Raw genomic sequence first — 22,197 nt, 5'->3', positions numbered from 1 at the left:
CAGGCCCTTAACCATGGAGGGAGGGGAGCAGCAAACCGAAAGCTAAGTGATCCGTTAACTTCAACATCTGTGGACAGAGATCAGAGTTAACTTTTCAGGTCAAATCACCCTTCCACAGAACCCAAAATGTTAATTCAGATTTCTCTCCACAGATGGTGCCAGACCTGCAGAGCTTTTCCACCAATTTGTTTCTGTTTCTGATTATACAGCAACCACAATTCTTTCATTTTTTTTTACATTAAAGAGAGGTCTGGCCTGCCTTCTCAAGTGGATGTAAAAACACCATTTCATAGAATAGGTAGGTGAGTATTTACATCAGTGTCCCGACCAATATTTATCTTTCAACCAGGATCACCAGAACAATTATCCGTTCATCGATCACATAGCTATTGGTGAGATCTCTTGCCATGTTTCCCAAATTCAGTGACGGCATAAAATATTTCATCAGCATGCAATGCCCAGGCGATGCATGGTTCAATGCTTAAGCTTATGAAAGTGCTGCATCATCAATGCACATATTTTCCTTTACCCCAACCCTGTACCTTTGTTGTGAGCTCCTGGAAGTGCCAACTGCGATAAGGCAGAATGGAAACCGCTGCTTGGCACCCAGGGGTCTTTCGCATTCTCTTCTGTCCTTTTTGGAGAGACAGGCTCTTGCTTAATGGAAGTATCTGGCATTGCTTTCTCCATAGAGGTCTGGAGGGCAGAGGATGTTTTGATGTTGTTTGGCTGGGAGATGGAGCTGGAGCCAGGGGATGAGTTGTTCAGTAAGGGTGGCGAGAATGAGGTCTGCAAATTGAGCTCAGTCAATCCAACGTGCAGCTTGTTGTTGCTGCTCCTTTCAGTGGCTGGACTGAGCGGCAGTCGCTCCCCAGTAGGATCATATGATTCTGAAGAAGACCACAAAGATTCTGTCAGGAATGCAGTATCAATCCCTGATAACTTCTATGAAAATGGGCAGCAATATTGTGAACAGCCTGCCCTCCACTGACATCAGCCAGCTGACTAGCTGAATTATCCATCTATGCCTGCCTCTCTATCAACAGAATCTCTGTAAGAGATCTTATTCCTGTTCCCTCTCCCAACAAAACACCCTACTTGTCCCCACTCCCAGTGGATTCCCCAGCCAGTTTCCTCTCCCAAACAGGAACCAATACCAACCCTATCCCAAACCCCCTGTGGCTTCTTCCTTGTGGGTGGCTCAGTGGTTAGCACTGCTGCATCATAGTGCCACGGACCCGGGTTCAATTCCCACCTCAGACTACTGCCTGTTTGGAGTTTGCATATTTTCCCTGTCTCTGTGTGGGTTTCGCCTGGGTGCTCCAGTTTCCTCCCACAATCCAAAAATGTGCAGGTCAGGTGAATTGACCATGCTAAATTGTCCACAGGGTTAGGTGCATTAGTCGGGGGTAAATATAGGATAGGGGAATGGGTGTGGTTGGGTTACTCTTCGGAGGGTCGGTGTGAACTTGTTGGGCCAAAGAGCCTGTTTCCATACTGTAGGGAATCTAATCTAAAAGCTCTCTGTACCCCACCTTGCCCCACCAAGCCCCACATTTCCCCTCTTCAGCCTCACTCCCAACACCTCTTTCCCAATATCACCTCCTAGTCTACTAATCAATGGGCACAAATGTGATGCCTGATCCGAACCCTGAGAGAGAGCTATTTTGGAATCAGACCTCTAAGCAGCACTGTACAAAGAGTGTCAGCTTGGATTCTGCACTGAAATCTTTGGTGCGAGTCTTTTAAATGAAACACACCTTGTAGTCCTTGAAGGATTTCAATTCTCTTGCTCCTCAAAGTGCTCATTTCCAGAGTGATCTGTACAGAAGATAAAAAGGGATCTGTGATAAAAAGTAACAGCGTTCCCAGCATACTGTGAACACTGGAACCTCGCATGAGGCATACCATTGGGAAACAAAGCCAGATGTGTAAAACTGCAAGGAAGACACATTTTGTTACATATTTATGTCTTGTGCTCATCAGGATAATCAGGAATTAGTAATAGTTACTAATGTAAAGAGAGTTTTAAAAAAAAATATTCAGTTATGGGATGGTTGGGCCAGCATTTATGCCCGTTCCTAGTTGCCCTTGAGAAGGTCATGGTTCATCTTGAACCAGTGCAGTCCAGGTGCTGCAGATAGACCCACAATGCCCTAAGGAAGGGAAATCCAGAATTTTGACCCAGTGACACTGAATGAATATATTTCCATATCAGAGGATAGTGGATGTCTTGAATAGAAACATGCAAATGAAGGTTTCCATGTATTTGCTGTCCTTCGAGACGGAAATAGCTGTAGGTTTGGAAGGTGTTGTCTAATGATCCTGCTGAATTCTGCAATGCATTTTGTAGATAGTACACACTGTTGCTGCTGACTGCCGGTGGTGAAAGGAGTGAATGCTGTGGATGTGGTGCTAATCAAGCAGGCTGCTTTATCCTGGATAGTGTCAATCATCTTGAGTATTGTTGGAATTGCACCTATCCTGGCAGGTGGGGAGTGTTCCATCACACACCTGACTTGTGCCTTGTAGATGGCTTTGGGTAGTCAGGATGTGAATCACTCGCAACAGGATTCCTGCCTCTGATCTGCTCTTATAACCACTACCCTGGTGGCAAATCCATTTTAGTTTGTAACTAAAGGTTGTTGATAGTGGGGGAATTCAGTGATGATTATGCCATTGAATGTTAAGATGATTAGTTTTAGAGATGGTCTTGTTGGAGATGGTCATTTGCCTAGCATTTGAACAATACAAATGTTACTTGGCACTTGTCAGCCCAAGTCTGGATATTGTCCAGGTCATGCGGCATTTGAAAATGGACTGCTTCAATCCCTGAGGAGTCATGAAGGGTGAACATTGAGCAATCAGTGAACATCCTCATTTCTGACCTTATGATGGGGGGAAGGTTATTGATGAAGCAGCTGAACGCAGTTAGGTCTAGGACACTTCCCTGAAGAACTGCTACCAAAACGTCCTGGAGCTGAGATGATTGACACCCAACAACCGCAACAATTTTTCTTTGCAATAGATATGAATGAACCAGCAATTAACAGGACAGATATATATAGGGATGGTGATAGTGTTCACTGGGATTTTGCAAGGTACAATTCCCTGAGTTTGACTATGTCAGGCTGTTGCTTGATTTGTCTGAAAGACAGCTCTCCCAATTTGGGAACTAGCCCCTAAGCATTATTAAGAAGGACTTTACAGGATTGACAAGGCTATGTTTGCCATTATCATTTCCAGTTTGAGGTGGTTCATCTGTATCTATTGCATTTTTTCAATTTTTTTTATCAGTTGATACAATCTAATGGGCCATTTCAGAGTCAGATAAGATTCAGTACTGTGGGTCTAAAGTGGGTGTAGACAAACTTCCTTCTAGAAATGACATTAGTGAAGCATTTGGGTTCTTTCACAATAATTAGCAATAGTTTTAAAGTCATCACTCTACCATATGTGGACAGTCATGATTGATTGGCAAATAGACTAAAGGATGTTGCAATGGAGTTGTCCTAGACAATGGCTATGACAGTTAACAGGCAGGTTGACTACGATTGGTCAAGGTATTGCCCTGAGAAATAAACCATCTATTTCTGTTGTCATCTATTTGTTGAGTTGATACATGCACATTGAGCGCATGTTTGTTAAACACCATACCCATCATCAAGCATTAAACTACCAGCCCCTTCAAAAATATTATCAAGTATTCATAAATGTGGGAGAGTTTCTCAAACATATCCCATTCTTAGATCTTATCCAATGTCACATCCCATTCACTAGTTTAACCCAGAAGATATTTTTATGCCAACATAGCAAGTACCTGTTGTTTGAGAACCAACAGCTTTTGAACCTCAATGTAGGCAGCCTGGAGCGTAGCACGTGCCTGCAGCAGGTTACCATCCAAACTTTGCAGTGCTTTGTTTAACTCATCCTCCCGTAATGAAATGCTCAGCAACTGGTCCACCTGGCACCTTTCTGGAATTAGATAATCAACAGTCTCAATCCTGACCCATTTGAACATGGCACTCACTGAGGATGGTACAGATAGAACAGCATTCCATATCAAAATGAAGCATCCGAATCAGTTGCAGGTGCTCGTTGTCTTCAAGAGTTGGGGGTAACATTGTGTCATATTCAGACACAGTATAAATCTTTTATGATTGTAGAGCTGGATATCAGAATTAACAGCTTTGTCACAGTTAATGAGTGTTGGCATGGTAGGGGATTGAGTGGTAGTTTTTTTTTAAAAGAGGCCTGATCAGTACACTGAACTCCTAGTGTACTATAAAGTCTCATACTTCTAGGGCTCTACATGAACTGTGAGCCTCCCATTCTCTGCTTATAGAGTACTGCTCAACAGCGAGAGATTCTGCTAACTGCTGGTACAAAATCTAAAATGGGCAGAGGTTGGAAATCTAAAATAAATGCTGGGAATACTCAGCAGGTGAGGCAGCATCCGTAAGGAGAGGAACAGATTCTTATTTCAGGTTTATAATCCTTTGGTTAATCTGGACAAAATTGAGACATGTGACAGGTTACAAGAAACATCAGAGGCAGGAAAGGTGCACACAAAGAAGAAAGGGGAAGTCCTGTATTAGGGTGGCAACAAGAGAATGAGAACAAAAATATGATGGCACAAGGATAGAGAGGACAGAAACAATGAGTCTTGAGAAGGCTTAAATAGCAACAGCAAGACCAGTGTCTAAAAGAAATGGGAACAGTTATTGTGATTTGAAATTGACAGCTCAAGATGTTGAGCCCAGAAAGCTGTAGAACCTTCTAATTGAAGGCAGTCCCCCAAGTTTCTGTTGACCTTCTCTGCAGTAATGCAGGGGATTGGGCACAGAGGGGTCAGAGAAGTGTGGAGCATTAAATGGTCATTGCTAGTTCAGTCTTACACTTGTGAATTAAACACGTGTCCAAAGCTTTGAACGGAGCTGCTCATTAATTGCTCAGACTGGGGTCAAGGAGAATTCAGCACAAGAACCTCACAAAACAAGGTTTCTTGTGGTGCAGAGGTAGTATCCCTTCTGCTGAGCCAAGAGGCCTGGGTACAAGTCCCACCTACTCCAGAGGTGTGTAGTAACATCTCTGAACAGACTGCTTAGAAAATATACATAATGGAATAAGATAGAGGCCTGGACACACAAGTCAGGATTTGAGAGTACTGGGGCAATTACAACAGAACCACTTGGTTCTACCAGTTTCCACACTCACCTCTTTTGCCCTTGAGTTTTCTTCTCTTATTTTTCCTTTCCAAGCAAGGGACCTCTGGAGACAGAACATCCTACACAAACATAAAACGTCAATACATCCAATCAATTGTTCGACACACTTAACTGCCGAGATCATCTCCAAATCCATCATCCTCTGCACTGTATAGCCTGGCCTCATAGTTAATTGTCAACAGTACTCCTTCTGGACTGGAAGGTCTGGATCTGATAATAATCTGGGTTGAATTAGTAGATTTTCGCCTCAGCCTCAATAGCTAGCTGATTATAAAGGTTGACTAGGCAGAGCTCCTGAGATTGTTACTGGGAAGGATGCAAAAAGTTGAGGCAGACTCATTCAGACTTGGCTAAAACATTGCTGAAAGCTATCCAATCCTCAATATCTATGCTGTCAGATGAAGAACTTACAAAACAGGGACAGAACAATAAACACTTTCAGAATCATCAGGGTCAGATAGCATTGAGGAGGGCTAGTTGCAAAAAGCCTTTGGAAAAAATTCATGAGATGTGGGTGTCATTGGTCAGGCCCACACTGACTGCTCTTTCATCGCTGCTGTTGGGGTGATTACACTACTAGGGTGTTTAATGTAGGGCTAGGGAGGGTAATACTATTACTGCAACAGACACTTCTAGTTCCAGCCCTGAAACGGTTAATAACAGCCATGCGGGCTGAAGCTGGCAACTGCATGACTACCTGTCTGGAGCTTGCAATTGATATACATTTTGTTAATTAAATCATGGAGCCTGTAACTGCCAGCCAGTGTCAATTGTTCCATCGAAACTCATGATTGATAAAGGAACCTGTAACTGTCAGACAGTGTGAATTGCTCTATCGGAACTCATACTTGATAAAAGTACCTGTTAATTTACTTGCTGAAACTATTGATTAAATCACGGAAAACGACTAGCCTGTCAGACACATAGTAATGAGAGTTGATTCTCTAAACAATGAACTATTGATTACGGGATCGGGACCGCTGGCCCCAGGACGTCTTTGCCATTGTCAAGCACAGCAGGAGCTGGACAGGCACCTCGATGTGGCCAATGGGAAGACGGATCCCATCGCGCGCAGATGAACGGACGAATGAGGAAGGCGGACAAGGAAAATCTGACGGGGGACTCCAGGCAGCGCGAAGTATAACTGTGCCAAGTCCGAACGGTGGGTGGGGGGGGGGGTGGGGAGAGAACGCCTTCTCCGCATGCTTGATAATTCATTGTATCGTTTCCCAGTTAAGATTCTGTGAATAAATGACAGTCTGCGCCAAACTAAAGATGCCAGTGTGGGTCTCTCCTTCCAAAAGAGCACGCAAAGACGGGACCCCGCGGGTCCGTCATAACACTGCCCTCAGTTGTGGCTCTGGAGCCTTTTTGGATTGCCACTGGCTTGTCAGATGGCTTCTAATGGCAGTTAAACATCTGTCATGCTGGTGTGAGACTGGAGTCACAAACACCAGACCAGGTCAGTTAGAGAGTCATAGAATCACAAAGATGTACAGCATGGAAACAGACCCTTCAGTCCAACTCATCTATGCCAACCAGATATCTCAACCCAATCTAGTCCCACCTGCCAGCACCCAGCCCATATCCCTCAAAAATATATGCATTTGTAAAAACCCTATCTCATGTCCCCTTTTTGCCTTCCTGATTTACCTTTTAATTATACTCCCACTGCCTTTATACTCTTCTAAGGATTCATTTAATCTATCTTGTCTATACCTGACATATGCTTTCTTATTTTTCTTAACTAAACTTCAGTTTCTTTAGTTATTCAGCATTCCATATACCACCAGCCTTTCCATTCATCTTAACAGGAATATACTGTCTCTGGACTCATTATCTTATTTCTGAAGGCCTCTCATTTTCCAGCCATCCCTTTACCTGCAAATTGGGAGTTTGGATTAGATTACTTACAGCTTGGAAACAGGCCCTTTGGCTCAACAAGTCCACACCGACCCATTCCCCTACATTTTCCCTTCACCTAACACAACGGGCAGTTTAGCATGGCCAATTCACCAAACCTTTTGGACTGAGGGAGGAAACTGGAGCACCCGGAGGAAACCCATGCAGACACGGGGAGAATGTGCAAACTCCACACAGACAGTTGCCTGAGGTGGGAATTGAACCCGGATCTCCGGTGCTAACCGCTGTGTCACCATGCCGCCCCGGACAGTGGTTAAAACATAGAATTCACAACCACATGGAGTTCTTGCCTAATACCGTCAAAATTCGTTTCCTCTAATTTACAACTTCCACTTTTAGATCAGATCTATCTATTTCCATCACTATTTTAAAACTAATAGAATTATGGTCGCTGGCCCCAAAGTGCTCCCCCACTGACACCTCAGTCACCTGTCCTGCCTTATTTCCCAACAGTAGGTCAAGTTTTGCACCTTCTCTAGTTGTACATCCACATATAGAATCAGAAATTTTTCTTGTACACACTTAAATTCCTTTCCATCTAAATCCTTAGCACTATGGCTTCCCCCCTAAAGATTCGCTAGTAGGGCCCTCTTATGATGCAGTGGCAGTAGCTATACTCCGATCTGGGAGGCCAGAGTTCAAATGTCTCATCAGCTCCAGAGGTGCGCAATAACATCTGTACAGGTTGATTTAGGAAAACGTTAAGTAAACATAAAAGGATCTTGAGTGAATCAGTGGACTTTTAACATAAATCAACTGCTTGATTCTCACTATTGCTGGCAATATTTACAGCTTTTATCTTTTTGAACCAAATTCAGATTTTGAAAACATCATGTCTGAGACTTAACACTCCATTTGCTGGATTATTACTTCAAGCCCCCCAAGTATTAGTCAAATAACAATCTAAGTAGAGGACAGTGGTTACTATGGTTTTCCTCAGGATGAGTACACGTCATGGAGTGAGGTCCTTAGTGTAAGTGATAAATGTAAGGGGATAAATGTCTAAAACGGGAAGCTAGTGAAAGCTCATCTTCTCCTGCCATTACTAAATCCAGCAGGGATTCTATATCAATAAAATCAATTCAAGAGGAACGTTTTTTCCCCAGACAGTGGTTAAAACATGTAATTCACAACCACATGGAGTAGAAGCGAAGGGCATAAACTCAGGAGGAAGATAAATTAAAAGAATTTGAGAAATTAACAAAAGACTCTTGGGTACTAGCCATTGGATCAGCTAATAATCTGTTTCTGTGTAATTCTACCAAATGTAGTGAGTAATATTTAACTTACAGTTGTTGCTCTTCTTTTCTTCCCCAGGGTCTGAGTGTCATTGAGTTCCCCTCCAGATGTGTAGCTGCTATCAGTTGCCCCTTCTGCTGCATTAGGTCCTTGTACTGCAGCTGAAGAACTCTGCTGGGAGAACACCTTGGATCTTTGGCTTGTCGTAGCAGTGTTCTGCCCACAGGGGTCATCGCTAGCGGAGTTGGAGCACTTCTTCCCCGGGCCACTGTTTGTTGTGGAAACACATTCGAACTCCAGGGGCGAGTGTGAAGTCCGCTCAGTCTTCACGAAGGGAACATCCTGGGTGGAAGTGCTGGTATCAGGCACAGCGTTGACACCACTGCTGCTGAACTGGGCTGGACTGGGGAAGGCAGGACCGTTGCGGTTGACTTTATTTTCCTGGGAGGCCAGTGAGTTTGGTCCCGGAGGCGCAGGAGATATCTGGCTGCTTGGAATGCTGGGTGCACGTTCACTGGCTCGGACTCCCTCAGAGTCTTTCCCCTCGTCGCCAAACAGGCTGTAAATCGACCTCCTGTCCGTGACCACACTGCTCTCAGAGAGGCTGCGCTTCCGGACAGTTCCGTTTGGAGTGATGGAGATCCCTTCCCACTGAAAACCTTCCAGAGAGGATAAACTTTCATCTTCATCCAGCTCCAGAGCTTCCAGATCAGTTTGCACGGAAGGAACCATCTCAATCCCAAACCTAGAAAAAGAACCACAAGCTGTGCCTAGGCAGAGTCCAACAGCAAAGTCAAAACCAATATGTCCACGTACAGTTACAGGCACCGATCCCTCACGTGGGATGTGGATAAGGAAATATTCAGAGATCTGGAAACAATACAGGGCAGGGGTGGGGAAAGGGACAGTGAACAAGAAAGAGTGGGGAAAGGGGGAACAAAGGAAAAGCAAGTGAATGCTCAGGCAGACAGAGGTGTGTCTAATTGGGAGAGAAATCCAAACCCAGACTCATCAGCAGTCCGCAGGTGCCCAGTCACCGAGAGAGTTCAGACAGGCAAGTACAGCTGGGGGATGAAAATCCAGACACATAGTTCAAATCATTGTACAACATTGAGAAGCTTTTACTGGAGAAAACCTGTCCAAATCAATTTCCAACTACTACCACATGGTGTCAGAGCCCCTCCAGGTTCCTGTCTTTGAGGAACCATTTCATCTCCACCCAATTCTCCCTGCTGCACCACTTCACTCAAAGCATTGAGCTACCAAATCCTAGTTTTGATTAATTTAATCCTGAGGTTGAGCTCATCCGAGCATCTCACTGTGCTCAGGAAATCAAGCAGCAGAACTTAACCACACCCCACTCATGATGAATGGTCTTCAATAAAATGAGACTCAACTAACTACTCCAACGTAGGAGATAAGAAGATGATAAGACTTTTTGGAGCACCTGAGAATGCTTTCACATAACTGTTGAGCATTGGGATAAGAATGACCTGACTGTACTTAATAGCCCAGCTACGTCAGAGAGTGTGCATGGCCAAGACAAGATCACCAAGTTATTGGCAGACTAGACAGATTATAAGAACTAAAGAGAAAAAGAACAATTTCTTTCAGTACTGACCTCGGCAAACCCTTGCCAAGCTCCTGTTTCTTCTTCGCGACCTGTTGAATGACTTGATCCCAGTTGAGATGACGCCGTGATACGTTCAACAGCTGGCGCAAGGTTGGTTTTAGGCCAGATTCCTTTTCTGATTCACTCTTTCTTTGGCTCCCAATGCTCCGAATTCTGCGGGCAATATTGAGGTTCGGTTCGGGGACGTGCGTCCCAGGCCTTGCCTTTGCATTGATGTGGCGGGTCAGGTCTCTCTGTATCGAAGTGGGAAGCCCGAGTTTGTTGAGCTCCGAGAGGAGATGGTTGGAGTTTGGAGGACCCCCGTTCTGCAGCTCTGAGTCGGAGGAACAATTATCACTGGTCTTGCCATAAGCAGTGCTTTGAATCTCATTATCACTTTTGGTTTCAACCATTGCAAAGGAGAAGGTGGTAGGTGAATGAACACTGCTTCCCGCAGCTGAGGTGGCCTTACATGCTCCTTTTGCAGCTGAAAGTTCACAACTCACACCATCACCATTCTGAGAATATAACACAGCCATTTCCTGCTTCAATGGATTGAAATGTAGTTGCCCCTGACCTGAACAAATGTTGGCAGAGTCTACACACATAGTTTGTTTTGTTTCTTCTGAGATGTCAGTAAATTCCTCTTCACCAATTTCTTTGCAGCCTAATCGTGCTTCTGCCATGCTTGGATTTGCACTAGCCGTTGCTGGGGGGGACTTGCAAGCCGTTTTATTATTTCTATTTTTCCAGTTACTCTCTGTGGACTCTGTACAAGCTTCCTGCTGGCTGCACTTCACAGTTTCAGTCTGACTGCATCTCAAAGCTTCTCTGGCTCGCCTGAGCTCTTCACTCAAACTGCTGTCCAGCTGGTATTTACCGGCACTGTATGGCACATCCAGTGAAGGTTGTACAGTCAGGCTTGGGCTGGACTGTGTTGAAAGTGGAGCTCCCGATGCAGTAAGTGGACTATTAGGCTGTAGTATGGCATTACTGAATGGTGAGCAGCCCTGTGCTTCTAAACCGGGTTTGCTCAGGCACTTCCCACTTTCTGTGCCAGACGAAAATTTATTTTCTTTCAAAAGACTTGTTGGATCTGAATTTGATGCACACGGTGTGAATTCAGGGGGAGGAAATGAGTTGGTGCGAAGTGTGCCAGGGACCCGATTCCCATCTTTGTCCAATATTTTGGTTCCATTCTCAGAGGCACCTGCTTGCTGATTCAGAGAATTCTCACAGCCACTCAGGCTGCCACTTGTCTTTCCAGGGACAGAGGCAGCACTGCCCCCATGTTTCGTTTCCAGCTCTTTCGGTTTTTGCAACATACTACCTTTCATGGAATCATCATTGCCTTTTTGTTTAGACCCAGGATCTCGGGCTGCCACAGGTAACTCTGCAGATTTATGAGACCGATAAGGGGCCCACCGATGTTTCTTATCTCTTGAGGGGCTTGACCCTTTCCCCCCGTTCTGGTCTTCTTTACTCAATTTGCCATCCTGTGGGTCAAACATCATCATTCCTTGATTTGTCACATCATCTCTGGTGAAATCCATGTAGCCCTGGAATGGGCCATCACCCAGGTTCCACCTGTTACCGGAGTCCCTCTGTGCCAACGCTGCTCCTCTGCCATCAGCTGTCCGCCTCCAGCTTTGTGTGTTCTCCCAGGTAAACCGGTCTCTTTTAGCCTCTTTTTTATTCAGTTTGCGCAATTTCCCCATATTGTTTAATACGCAAGGCTGGAATCTTGCATTCGGACAACTGGTCATGTACTGTGATGGATTGTCCCCATTGTTGTTGACGTTGGTGTTCCAGTTGGGTGCTCCACTCTGGCTTTGGGAGTGCCAGCCAGACACGCCCCCTGATCCACTGGAATGCCAGTTGTAGTTGGAATACCACTGTGGCAAGCCTCCTTTACCATTTGAATGCCAATTATAAGATCCCCTTGACGAGTGCCAGTTCAAAGGAGCCCTTGAATTGGTCTTCCAATGGCAATACTGAAAATTGTTTGATCTGGATTTTCCATAATCTCGTGACTCCCAGTCCCTGTTACACTCTCCTTTTTCATGATGCCATGGGGACGGATTATACTTGCTCATGGGTTCAGGGTATGCCTGTCGATCTTCTCGTGGCCTCCTGTGCTGCCTGTCATCATTTTCTGTTGCTCTGTTCCATGTTGTTGAAGTATCATTCTTTCTGCATGAAAAGAAAACGGAAGTGGTCAGACAGAATTACAGCAATTCGAGCGTGCAGGGACACCATTCAGCCTGTCATACCTTCACCAGCTCTTCAACTGTAGTTATCTACTAAATCATTTCCAGCCCCTTTTCCATCATATTTCATTTTTCCTTTCCAAATATTGATCTTTTTCCCTCTAAATATGATCATTTCTGTTCAGCAATAACTAATGTATATCATTCCATGTTCTAAATTCTCTGTGTTAAAACAGTTCACCCCTTGAAACCTCCTCTAATCTTCAGTTAGATTTCCTGTCCTTGGCTTTCATTGTGACTGTGTACATCCCCCAATTCCCTGCACCCAATCACTGGTGACCGAGTTAGCTCTTGCTCTACAAACATATTTGCCTGCCAAGATGCCCTTTTCTTAAAAAAAAACTCTAAATACCCATCTTTTTGTCCAAATCTTTAGCCTCTTCTACGGTCATATGTTCCACTTTTCTTACCACTTCTCTATTGACATGAAACAGTGAAATTTGCAAGAGGGTAATGTTTTACAATTTAATTTCAACTCAAAACTACACCGGAGAACTGTGGAAAGAAACATGTACTTGCCATTCCTGATAAACACCTCAGTTTGGAGAAATACCCATGTGATCTCATGCCATGAGGAGAGAAACTTAACTGGAAATCCATTGCAATGGAATGCTAGCTTTAACACCTTTCATTGTATCCCACAGAACACAGCACAGGTACAAATGAGACACAGGTCGAAGAGTTGGAACTCTCCACCTGACAAGTCTTTGCTGTTCTGTTCAAAACAGTAACGTGCAAAAATAACTTCTCAATGTAGAGAAGTTTAACTTGAACTGACAACTGGTAGTATAGTGGATGGTGAAGACACAAAGAGATGTGATTAACTGGGATTGAGGGGTGATAGATTTAAGACAGATGTCTGAGGCAGGTTCTTTATTCAGAGTGGTAAGGGCGTGGAATGCCTTGCCTGACAATGTAGTTAACTCAGCCACATTAGGGAGATTTAAACAAACCTTGGATAAGCACATGGATGATGAGGGGATAACGTAGGGGGACGAGCTAAGAATAGTTCACTGGTCGGCGCAACATTGAGGGCTGAAAGGCCTGTTCTGCGCTCTATTAATCTATGTTCTATAGGCTGAAGAGTGTAAAGTATAATTTAATTTGGACCAATGTGAGGTGTTGCATTTTGGTGAAACAAACAAGGGCAGGACTTATTCAGTTACAAGTAGGGCTGCCATGGTGTTGCAGAACAGAAACACTAGGGGCTCAAGTATATATTTCTTTGAAGTTTCTTTCACATGTAGATGGGGTTGTAAAGAAGGCATTTAGCATGCTGGCCTTCGGTGCTGAGACCATTGAGTATAGGAGTTGGGACGCCATGTTGAGGATTGTACAGGGCTTTGGTGAGGCCTCTTCTGGAGTAGTGTGTTCAGTTCTGGTTGCCCTGTTTGGAAGGATATTATTAAACTGAGAGGGTTCAGAAAAGATTTACCTGGACGTTGCTGGGAATGGAGGGGTTGAGTTATAGAGAGAGGTTGGATAGGCTTTTGCCACCGGGGTATAGGAGGTTTATAAAATATTGAGCATATAGATAAGGTGAAAGGCAGGTGCCTCTTCCCGAGGGTTGGAGATTTCAAGACTATGGGACATATTTTTTAAAGTGAGAGGAGAAAGATTTAAAAAAGACATGAGGGGCAACATTTTGTTTTACACAGTAGTCGTCTGTGGAATGAACTTCCAAATGAAGTGGTAGATGCGGGTACAGTTACAATGTTTGGATAAGCTGATGAATAACAAATATTTGGAAGGGCAGACACGTGAGACAGGTTCAGTTTGGGATTATGGTCAGCATAGATGAGTGGAACCAAAAGGTCTGTTTTCGTGCTGTATGACCCCATGGCTCTATGACAAAACCTTCTAAAAGGGGTCCGATATGGGACCTCTGCAATTCCAAATTATCACTTATAGCCTGAGGGAGACAGGAATTCATTCATGCTGATGTTATTTGGCACCAGGAAATCACAAGTGGAGGGGAATGCATATCACAGGACATTGAGGGATTTGACGGAGTGTAACAGAGAGGTGATCCTTACTAACAGCCAATTATTCTTTCATACAACATCTTTGCCAAAAGTGTGATGTTAGGTAAAAGTGTATAAGACATACTTTGGTTGCATTGTTAAATGCAAAACGTAACCTTTTATATTATGATCTGCATATAATTTGCTTTTTAATTAGATTAGATTAAATTAGATTCCCTACAGTATGGAAACAAGCCCTTCAGCGCAACGAGTCCACACCGACCCTCTGAAGAGCAACCCACCCAGACCCAGTCCCATATATTTACTCCTGATTAAGACACCTAACACTATGGGCAATTTAGCATGGCTAATTCACCTGACCTCAACATCTTTGGACTGTGGGAGGAAACCGGAGCACCAGGAGGAAACCCACGCAAACACAGGGAGAATGTACAAACTCCACGCGGACAGTTGTCCGAGACGGGAATTGAACCTGGGCCCCTGGTGCTGTGAGAAAGCAGTGTTAACCACTGAGTCAATGTGCCACCCCAATTAATATTTAGTCTCCTATTTTTAATCTCTGTTGCAGTAAAAGTTTGAAAATATTGTCCTTCAACCTTTTTATCATCATTAGGAAAATTAATGTCTTTTAAAAAGTTATCATTCTAGGGGAAATGGAATACCGTGGAGTACACGGTGACAGTGTACATAGTTGTTCCTGTCTATATCTGAAGAAAATTTGCAGATTTTAAATAGTTATCTGCACTAACGGTAGCTTCAAACATCGTGTTTATCTTTGTGAGAATCTCTTACTGAAACAGAAACTACAGCTCCCAGTTTCTGTGAGAGGGCATTGAAAATTGGAATTCCTGGCCATGACGTCTAAGAAATCAGCCTGTGGCTCAGACTGGCTATGGAAATGGAAGCATAGTCAAATTTTACCCAATAGACAGAAAAGGTAAGATTCAAAGTTGATTTTTTTAAGCACAGGATGGACAGTTTGGTAGTGATGGAGAAGCTGAATAAAAAACACCCAAGGTGCATAGTAGCGCACAGCTGGAAGACATCCAAAACAACTGATTCTGGGAGCAGGGTTGTGAAAGATCCCAAAGGATGCACCTTATGGCAGGCATTCGAACATGGAAATGTGGGAGTAAGAAATTTGTTGTCAGGTGGGATTACAGAAAACTCCACCTGGAAAGAAGAAGAGTTTGAAAGACTTTGTGGCCGAGATGATTGCCATATATGCCAATGGAAATGCTTGAGACATTTGAGAGATGTATCTATAGTTATTATATTTCTTTAGATTAGATTCCCTACAGTGTGGAAACAGGCCCTTTGACCCAACCAGTCCACACCCACCCAAACTCTGCCTGATGCACCTAACACTACGGGCAATTTAGCATGGCCAATTCTCCTGACCTGCACAGCTTTGGACTGTGGGAGAAAACTGGAGCACCCAGAGGAAACGCACACAGACACAGGGAGAATGTGCAAACTCCACACAGCCAGTTGCCCAAGGCTGGAATCGAACCTGGGACCCTGGTGCTGTGAGGCAGCAGTGCTAACCACTGAGCCATTGTGCTGCCCAACTGTACAATTCCTACAGAATACAATTGCATTTATTTTGGTTTGACTGAGTAAAAGTTTAAAAATCTACACGTAGACCACTAGTTTTTTCCGCTGGATCAAATGAGGGGTTTCGCAGGACTTAAATGGTCTCCACAGGAAATTGGACGTGCTTCAGAGAATTTTACAAAATAGCCTACTGTACAAATTTAGTTTCAGGGGATAACATGAAAAGCTACACATGAAGGTTGAATGTTGGAAGACCATTAAACTGTAATGTTTGTACTGACAATGCCCCTGCCTAGAAAATACTGTCCCAATGACTAAAACTCATAATAAGTAGGTACTTTCTCATGTGTTTATTAATAGAATAGGCTGGGTTACAGAAATTTATAGGAGTATTCTCTTTAAAGGTAGTGTCACACTCTTGTATGGTAAGAGAGGAAAGCCAATTGTTATCCTTAAAGATACAGGGGTGGCAGAGAAACCAGTGGTTGATGATATGCATTTCCCTCCAGATAGTTCACCAAATGCAAAGATATTGATTCAAGATATTGAAGGCAATTATTTAACTCTCCATTGTACAGGCTTAATTTAAACAGAATGTACACACTTAATGCAGGATATAGGACACCGCCATTTAAGATTGCCATCTTGATCCATCTGTGCATACACTTCGTTGTACCCTTTACATCAGCCATTCCTGTATAGTAAAAGTAGTTGAAGCACAATTTCATGCTACTCCCAGAAAACTGAATTGGATTAGCGCCTAATAAAATTTGTTGCAATTGGGTTAATAAATGACAAAAAGAACAGCCTTGTAAAAAATATCAGAGCTGAAAGTGACAGCAACATGCAATTAAAATACAAGGAAAAAGGTCTGTACAAAATTCTAAAAACAGTCAGTACTTGGAAAGCCACACCCCAAGGGCTTCTCCCTAGTGTACTTGCATTTCTTATTTACATTTCTTTGCAACACATGGTGCTTTGTTGTTTGGTGAGAGTTTAAAAAGGTACACTTGAATCTCATACACATTAATCATTTAACAGTGGTGTTGGCTACAGTGCAGCCTAAGCTAAACCATGACCTAGTCACTGGTCCCGATTCCGTTATGTCATTCCTCATTTGCCACTGAAGATATGGATCACATCCCCTCTAGGTTGCCATTCCAAGGTTCCATCTGACGATGCACTGACTTCCACTTTTAGAAGGTGATGGCCAACTGAGTAGCAAAGTTAGAGAGAATGTTGGTGTGGATCCCTGGGAAGTAGCTGAACATAAGGTCTGACAGGGAAAGCCGAGTGACTGAACAGAATTTTGTGAATCTGCTGCTAATAATGATGTTTCTGAAGATGGTCCAGAAGAGTTAGAAACTCTAACATAAAAACAGAAAGGACTGGAGAAACTTAGCAGGTCAGGCAGATTCCATGGAGAAAGGAACAGAATTAACGTACAGAGTCCAGTGACACTTCCATGGACAACTTCTTCCAAAGACATGTGCTGCCAGATCTGCTGAAGTTTCTCCAGCACTCTATTATCATTTCAGTACTCCAGCATTCACAGTAGTTTGTTTTCATTTGAGTTAGAAACTCAGTCTGCTGGTTTAAAAATTATATTTAAAAATTAAGATAAAGAGGTAAACTTAACATTTAAATTAACTTGCAAATAGCTTGAATGAAAAATGCAGGAAAAGCATGAGTTAAATGAGGCAAAGGTCACAAGACACCAAGTTATAGTCCAACAGGTTTATTTGAAATCACAAGTTTTCGGAGCGCTGTTCCTTGGTCAGGTGAAGTGAAGGAGGAGCAGTGCTCTGAAAGCTTGTAATTTGAATTAAACCTGTTGGACTATAATCTGGTGTCATGTGACTTCTGACCTTGTCCACCCAAGCCCAACACCTGCACCTCCACATCATAAATGTGGCAAAACAGATAGCAACAGTATTGAAATCTAATGGTGCAAAGAGGAGGAAATATGCTTTGTAAGAAAATGAGGAGGTTGAATGCAATGCTAACATGACACAGTGGCAGAAAAAGTACTTGCTCAAAAAAGTGAATCTTATTCATTGGCTTCTATTGTTGGAGAAGTGTGCTTCTTTTCGGAAATTTATTTCAATATGGATCAGAATGCCCCTTCTTACTTATTTACTGACCAATATAAACAAACTTTTACTTCTCTTAAAAGAATCCACGACTATTAGATCAACTCTTGTTCCTCTGTATTTCTGAGGTCATACAAATGAGAGTAGGCCATTTAACCTTGGAGTTCATTCTGCATTAGCTTCCACAAATGCACTAAACACACCCAACCTGTGTCTTCACCACTTCAGTCTATCATGTACTGTATCCAATTTGTCACGTGACATGCTAGGGGTCCACCGTTAGATGAGGAGACGTCTTCAACCGAGTATTGGGAAGACCAAAGCCATAGATGTCAGTACCTACCCTCTGCTCTCTAAACAAGAACTTCAAGCCTCAACTCTGGCAGATATTGAAGGCTGAACCTGAGCTGAGCTTGGAATTGCATACCTGCTCTATCATTAAGACTGCCTGTTTCCAATTTTGAAATAATTCCTGTATTTGTCAGGCCTCAGTTCATCTGATTTCAAAATCCTCCTCCATACCAATGTTACCTCTAAATTTGACAACATCAATGTTCTCTTGTCTGGTTAAAGCACGTGGAATTAAGGGATACATGGCGAGATGGCTCAGGGACTGGCTTAGTAATACAGTACTGTCAGTTTGAGTGACAGTCTATCACAAGGATTTTTATTACATAAATAATATAAATGAAAATGTGGGGAAATTGTTCAGCAAGTTTACAGAATGTTACAGGAAGATGTAGATGGGTTGGTTAGATGGGCCATCCACTGGCAGATGATATTTAACCCTGATAACCTTAAGATTTGGAAGAAGAAACAAGATGATTTAATGAGTGGCAAGACACTTACTAGCTTAGACGAACAGAGGGAACTTGTGGTAATTAATCACAGATCCCTGAAGTCAGCAGGGCAAATGAATAAATAGTTAAGATGTCATATGGGATCCTGTACTTGCTTTCATCAGTCGTGGCATGAAATATAACAGCAGGTGGTAATGTTGGAATTGTACAGAGCAGGTCAAGCCACAACTGGAGTACTGTATCTAGTTCAATTCACTACAAGGAGGATGTGAATGGCACTAGAGCGGATACAGAAGACGTTCACCAGGATATTGCCTGGGATGGAGAAACTAAGCTATAAGGAAAGACTAGATAGGCTTGCATTGTTTTCTTTAGAGCAGAGAAGACTGAGAGAGGACATGATTGAGCTGTAGAAGATTGCGAGGGGTAGGGACAGGGTGAATAGAGGGCAGCCGTTCCCCTTAGCTGACGGGTCAATCGGAGGGCATTGTGAGGGTGTTGTCTTGCTCGTTGAGCTGGTAAGTTTGTTCGCAGACATTTCATCACCATTCTAGGTAACTTCATCAGTGTACCTCTGGTGAAGCATTGGTGCTCTGTCCCACTTGTTATTTATGTGATGGGTACATTGGGGATGGTAGTGTCATTCCCGGTTTTGTTGCTGTTCTGTTTCTTAGTGGTTGGTATATGGGGTCCAACTCTATATGTTTGTTAATGGAGTCCTGGTTTGAGTGCCAAGCTCCTAGGAATTCCCGTGCATGTCACTGTTTGGCTTGTCCTAGGATGGATACGCTATCACAGTCGAATTGGTGTCCTCTATTATCAGTGTGTATGAAATCAAGTGATAGGTGTTCATGTCTCTTGATGGCTAGTTGGTGTTGGTGTACTCTGCTGGCTAATTTCCTTCCTGTTTGCCCTATGTAGTGCTTTTGGCAGTCTTTTCATGGTATTTTATAAATAATCTGCTGGTTGTGGGTATGAGATAGTGTGGTGGTTTGTGGGCTACCATTATACCCAGGGGTTGCAATAGTCTGGTAGTCATCTCTGATATGTCCTTAATGTATGGCAGCGTGTGCAGATGTGTTGTGCCTTCCTGTTGTAGTCTCTGGCGTAGGTATCAGCAGATTATGCTTTTTTGGGTGCCTGTTGTTTCTGAAGATGTTTTGCAGGTATTCTTATTGAGCTCGAGGTGCTGCAGTGTGTTATGGCACGCTTGAAAAATGTTCTTATTCTGCTCTGTTTGTGGGCGTTGTGATGGTTGCTGTTGTAAGTATTTGGTCTGTGTGGGTGGCCTTCCTATATACACAGGTCTGGAACTTCCCACTGGCCTTGTGTTCAACCATTACGTCCAGGAAAGGGAGTTGGTGGTTGTTCTCTTCTTCCTTGGAGATTGTATATGGGCTGATGGGTTTCTTACACCTGTGCGCATTTGGTAATGGTAAAGGTATCACCTACATAGCGGATCCACAGTTTAGGATGGATAGCAAGCAGTGCTTTCCGTTCTAGCCTTTGCAGGACAGCTTCTGCTATTAGTCCTGATATTGGTGATTCCATGGGTGTTTCATTGATCTATTTGTATACCTGGCCATTGAAGATGAAATGGATCATGAGGCACAGATCTAGTAGTTTGACTGCTGTCTTTGCTGATGGTGTTGGTGTTGTAGGTTCCTTATTTCTTCGTCCTTCAAGTAGCAAGGTTAGTGTTTCCTTGGCTAGGGGGATGTCTATAGAGGTGAACAACGCTATCACATCAAAGGAGACCATAATCTCGTCCTCACCTATTTTGGTGTCCTTGATGAAGTCGAGGAATTCTTGTGTGGAGTGGATTGAGTTGTCTACTGGGTTTTTTCATTTTTGATGCAGTCCTTTAGCTTGCCTGTCTGTCAGTGTTCTGGAAGTGAAACTATGGATCTAAGGAGGTTTTGGGAGTTGGGGGAGCCTGGTTTGTTTACCTTGGGGAGTCCACAGAAATTGGGTGTGCTGGATCCCTCTGGCTTCATTGTTTTGGAAATCTGTCTTGTTAATTTCTCCTGGCTTGTGTAAACAAGGACCAGATTATTGCCTCCTTCAACATGACAACACCGTTCACTGCGATAGACATCCCCCAGCCCAAGGAAACACTGACCCCGCTACTCGAAGGACTAGGACTGCAGGCAACCTACAACACCAACACCATCAGCAAGAACAGCACCCTCAAACGACTGGATCTGTGCCTCACGACCCACTTCATCTTCAATAGTCAGGTATATAAACAAATTAACGGAACACCCATGGGGATCACAGATATCAGGACTAATAACAGAAGCTGTCATGCAAAGACTACAACAGGCAGCATTGCCTACTATCCAGCCTAAAATGTTATGTAAGTGACACCTTTGTCATTACCAAATGTGAATAGGTGAAGGAAGCCCATCAACTCATCAACACCATCCTTACTGGCATAAGGCCACCCACATAGACCAAGTACTCATTTACAACAGCAACCATCCCAACACCCACAAACGGTACTGCATCAGAACATTGTTGAAGCAAGCCATAATACACTATAGCACCCTGGAGCTACGCAAAGCAGAATAAGAATACCTACACGACGCCTTCAGAATCAATGGGTACCAAGAAAGCGCAGGCCGCAGATATCTACACAACAGACCACTTCAGGAAGACACAACATGACCATACACACTGGCCACACTGCTGTACATTAAGGACATATCAGAAATGACACCAGACTATTCTGAACCTTGGGTATCATGGTAGTCCATAAATCAATTATCACACTACGACCGCTACTAACAAGTATAAAGGATCCCATAGCCACAACCAACAGGACTGTTATATGCAAAATACCATGTAAAGACTACCAAAAGCTCTACATAAAGCAAACAGGAAGGAAATTAGCCATTAAGGGACATGACCACCTATTGCTTGCATCCATATACATGGATAATAAAGGACACCAATTCGACTGGGAAAACGTATCCATCCTAGGATGAGCCAAACAGTGACATGCACTGGAATTCCTAGAAGCTTGGCACTCAAACCGGAAATCCATGAACAAACGTATAGAGTTGTACCCCACATACCAACCACTAAGAAACATAACCAGCAACAAAACCAGAAATGACACTCCCATCCCCAATGGACTCATCAAATAAAAAGCAAGTGGGACGGAACCCCAACGCTTCACAGAGACACACTGATATTAACTAGAATGGTGATGAAACGTCCGTGAACAATATTACCAGCTCTGTGAGCAAGTCAACACACTCATCCACAAGCTGAGCATCAAGCCATCTCAAATACTCTGACCAGAGGGCATAGTTTTAGGGTATGGGGCAGGAGATTCAGAGGGGATTTGGAGGAAAAGCCTTTTCACTCAGTGGGGGTGGGAATCTGGAATGCACAGCCTCGGAAGGTAGTGGAGGGCTTGAAACCTTACAATATTTGGAGTAGTAGTTCAAACATTCAAGGATGAGGGGCAAGTGCAAGAAAT

At 43.5% G+C, this 22,197-nt stretch overlaps 1 protein-coding gene across 2 annotated transcripts in view; it reads right to left on the bottom strand.

The window, feature by feature from the left end:
- Nucleotides 1-22,197, bottom strand: part of znf106a (zinc finger protein 106a) — a 92,846-nt gene that overhangs the window by 38,134 nt on the left and 32,515 nt on the right. For both annotated transcript variants that reach the window (XM_060828720.1, XM_060828721.1), the window contains exons 5-10: nt 10,012-12,195; nt 8,442-9,135; nt 5,218-5,287; nt 3,821-3,975; nt 1,761-1,821; nt 543-890 (exon numbers count right to left, since the gene is read on the bottom strand). In XM_060828720.1, coding sequence (XP_060684703.1) covers nt 543-890; nt 1,761-1,821; nt 3,821-3,975; nt 5,218-5,287; nt 8,442-9,135; nt 10,012-12,195 — 3,512 coding nt within the window. The remainder of the gene's footprint in view (nt 1-542; nt 891-1,760; nt 1,822-3,820; nt 3,976-5,217; nt 5,288-8,441; nt 9,136-10,011; nt 12,196-22,197) is intronic.

Source organism: Hemiscyllium ocellatum, chromosome 8 (genome assembly GCF_020745735.1).
Source record: "Hemiscyllium ocellatum isolate sHemOce1 chromosome 8, sHemOce1.pat.X.cur, whole genome shotgun sequence".
Lineage (NCBI taxonomy): Eukaryota > Metazoa > Chordata > Chondrichthyes > Orectolobiformes > Hemiscylliidae > Hemiscyllium > Hemiscyllium ocellatum.
The sequence above is the reverse complement of the archived record's forward strand: the minus strand, read 5'-3'. Positions and strand labels throughout refer to the sequence as shown.